At 38.3% G+C, this 3,166-nt stretch overlaps 1 protein-coding gene across 1 annotated transcript in view; it reads left to right on the top strand.

Annotated features, from left to right (window-relative positions):
• Nucleotides 1–380: 380 nt before the first annotated feature.
• odad2 (outer dynein arm docking complex subunit 2) overlaps nucleotides 381–3,166 on the top strand; it is a 36,952-nt gene continuing 34,166 nt past the window's right edge. Inside the window, exons 1-6 of the mRNA XM_079361588.1 lie at nucleotides 381–492; nucleotides 1,174–1,405; nucleotides 1,746–1,903; nucleotides 2,173–2,380; nucleotides 2,541–2,647; nucleotides 3,097–3,164. Of these exons, the coding sequence (XP_079217714.1) occupies nucleotides 1,182–1,405; nucleotides 1,746–1,903; nucleotides 2,173–2,380; nucleotides 2,541–2,647; nucleotides 3,097–3,164 (765 nt within the window). The 5' untranslated portion in view covers nucleotides 381–492; nucleotides 1,174–1,181. The remainder of the gene's footprint in view (nucleotides 493–1,173; nucleotides 1,406–1,745; nucleotides 1,904–2,172; nucleotides 2,381–2,540; nucleotides 2,648–3,096; nucleotides 3,165–3,166) is intronic.

The following is a 3,166-nucleotide window of genomic DNA, read 5'->3' as shown; positions in this document are numbered from 1 at the left end:
AATATTATTTTATATGCATGCTAAGTGGACTATCAAAAAGGAAACGTACAGTGTCATGACAGTTGACTTCACATTTTAGACTTTCTGACCATGCAAGCCACTAAACTTATCATAGTAAATTCAAACAGTGTGGAAAGTGAAACAACTTTTTACTTTTAGTCTTTGTTTCTGTTGTGTTAAAACACAATAAGTGTATTCTGTTTAAACATCTTTATATTAGTCTGTGAGTAGTAATACATTTAACTAAATAACCATTTTGAAATAAAACAATAAATAAATAAAAACCCCACACACATGAGGTCGGTTTGCTGACGCCGTGATCACGTTGGTACTTTACTCAATTTCTCATTCGATTTTCTGTTTTGAACATTTTTGACTCAGCCCGCTTTCCGTTCTGTTTGACTGTATCATAGCAACCACAGGGGAAGGAAGCGGGTAATTTCTATGGTTACAGATGAGAGAAAACTGTCCTGGAAAACGTTAAAATACACGGTAAGTTTTTGCATAACTACAAGTAAAAGTTGAACGTTGACCGTAAAAATTACGACTATCACTATCTAAAGTCGACTTTGCCTACGAGAATAACGTAAGTCAGATATTATGTTGCCTCTACGTCATTACGTCAACGACTATTAAGATAAAACATTTAATTTCTATGACGTGCCTGTAGTTAAAAAATACATGAAATGACATTGTTTTTATTCTGATAGATGTTACTTAAAGTTAAAAAAAAAAAAAAAAAAAAAATCCGAGTTTTATAGTTTTAAATGCGACTTTTATTAATCTTCACATTTTTATTTCAGGATCTGCAGGAGTTTATCTAAACTCCCATTATATCATGATCCTTTCGATCGATTCAGCATAGTCTATATAGAATAAGTTATCTCCTTAAAAACTTAGGCATTGATTAAAGAGGATCAATTTTATTGTACCGACATGACTGTTTGCATGCATTTGTTTAATAGACAGCAGTAAACTCTGAATTAATTCAGTGAGACATAAACGGGGTTCACGATGAGGATATATGATCACATTTACACAGTTAGAAAATGACACTTTGCTCAATACTTTCTCGATAGTTTCAGCTCTGAAATATACAAAAGAAAGTTCTTGCTGCACTATTTTAGGCCATGAAATATTTAAGCATGTTGTTCTGTGTGAAAAATATTCCAGCTGGTGCGATGGGGGTATCACTGACCAGGGCAGCCCAGTGGACCCCGGCCAGCTCTGGTACTGGCAAACTGGAGTTCACATCAATGAATGAGTCCTTGTTGAGAGAAATCCTGCGCTTTGTGGAACAGCTCAGCTCCCGACACCCACAGGAGGCAGAGCATGTGTTTGAGGAGCCGCTCCGGTGGAGTACCACTTTAGTGGCATCTGATTTCAAAACAGGCTATGACATCAGGTTGGTCTAATCATGAGCCGGGCAGCTGGCTGGCTGCTGCTCTCAGTATTACGTGTCTGTGCAGGATATGCTGTCACCATGGTGTCCAATGTATTTTACCTTGGCTTTAGTCAAAGAAGTAAGCTATAATTAATTTGTTTTTCATTTTCAGTTTGACAAGAGTGCATTCCTTTTTATTTCATCAGGAGTTCTGGTTTTCTTTCTTTTGTATCTTTGGAAGCAGAGAAGTAAAAACAAAGAGGCAGGATCTGATCTTTTGTGCTGTGGCATTTAGAATCGAATAGAAAACAATTCACAAGTATGAAACACATTCATGCCTTTTTTCTTTTTTTTCCCTCAGCGACTCAGATTTACAGTCCCACGAGAAAGACAGTGAAGGGCATCCGTTGATGCAGTTTACCACTCCCGTTGTTTATGTACGCAACTTCAGCCAGATGGCTAAACTGCTTCACCTGGTAGGCGATAAGAAGCTGGAAGAGGTCCGAGCGTGTCTAGAAGGTTAGTATGATAACCACGGGACGGATTTCAGTACAGCTGAAACACCATTATACTGTACGTCTTTGACACATAGACTTTAAATAGAGCTTCTACTTATTAAATGGTTCAACCTTTTTTTAAACCCTGTTGATTCTTGTTTTTCTGAAAAGATGAGTGTGATTACCAAACCTTTGTGACTTGCTGTACGTTTAATTTAAAATGAACTCAATTGATACAGTGATGAGTTTCTGAATCTGAACATATGCTAAGACTCATCTGTTTTACAACAGAAAATAGAGACCCTGTAGCGAAGATTCTTGGTGCCTGCTTTTCCAGCGTTTTGGAGAAACAAGACGTCGATTCTGATGTGCTGAGTTTGGTGGACAAAGTGAAAGAGGAAAGTAACCGTAAGGACTCGGAGGTCAAGGTGAAACTGCTCCTGTTGCTGCAAAATCTGGACAAACACATCGTCACCAAGTGCCTCAAAGAGATATCAGAGTAGGTGCTTCTGTATGCCCAGCTTTCTGTTTGTTTGTCTTTCCTCTCCACTTTGGTAGTTTTGAATTGTAATTGTCTGTGGGCTTCAGAAAAGGAACCATGAGTGAATGAGATGAATTAGATGTTTGTCTTGTTTTGTTTTCCTCCATTTTCATCACAGACAAGTCAGCCTGGATCCCACCGCGGTGAGGAATGAAGTGGAGCTGTTGAGACGTCTCTGCAGTGAAAGGGAAAAGAGGGTGTTGAAGTCGGTTCGATACACATCAGGTTTGAATTACCTCCACATTTCACTGGGTTGTAGGGCAAGCAATTGCTATTAAAACTAAGGCTGGATATTCCATAGCATCAAAAACGTTCCCACTCTGCCGCCTGGGAACAATGGAAGTCATTATGATTCCACTTCAACGAGTCATTAGTCAGGGAATCTATTTAGCTTTATTTAATCGTGCCATTTAAAGCAATCTGATGTGCGTGAACACCAAACAGAAAAAAGTAAAAGCAATTTGATTATGAAAAAAAAAAATCACAAAAAAACAACAACAAATAAACAAGACTAATGCTAAAGTGTGATCCCAAATGTATATTTTCAAAGCTGTCTGGAGTAGCTTGTCTATGCTTCACCTGCATACCTCTACCTTTATAAAATAAGTTGCAACACTTTGATGTAAAGTTTTTTTTAACAGTTTTGTAACTGATTCTTCTTGTTTCCTCTTCAGATTATGAGTATCCAAACGGCTGCCGCGCTCCTCCGTGGAGACAGCTGCTCGGGGACATTTGTTACCTTGT

The sequence above is a fragment of the Symphodus melops genome (assembly GCF_947650265.1).
Source record: "Symphodus melops genome assembly, chromosome: 14".
Lineage (NCBI taxonomy): Eukaryota > Metazoa > Chordata > Actinopteri > Labriformes > Labridae > Symphodus > Symphodus melops.
The sequence above is the reverse complement of the archived record's forward strand: the minus strand, read 5'-3'. Positions and strand labels throughout refer to the sequence as shown.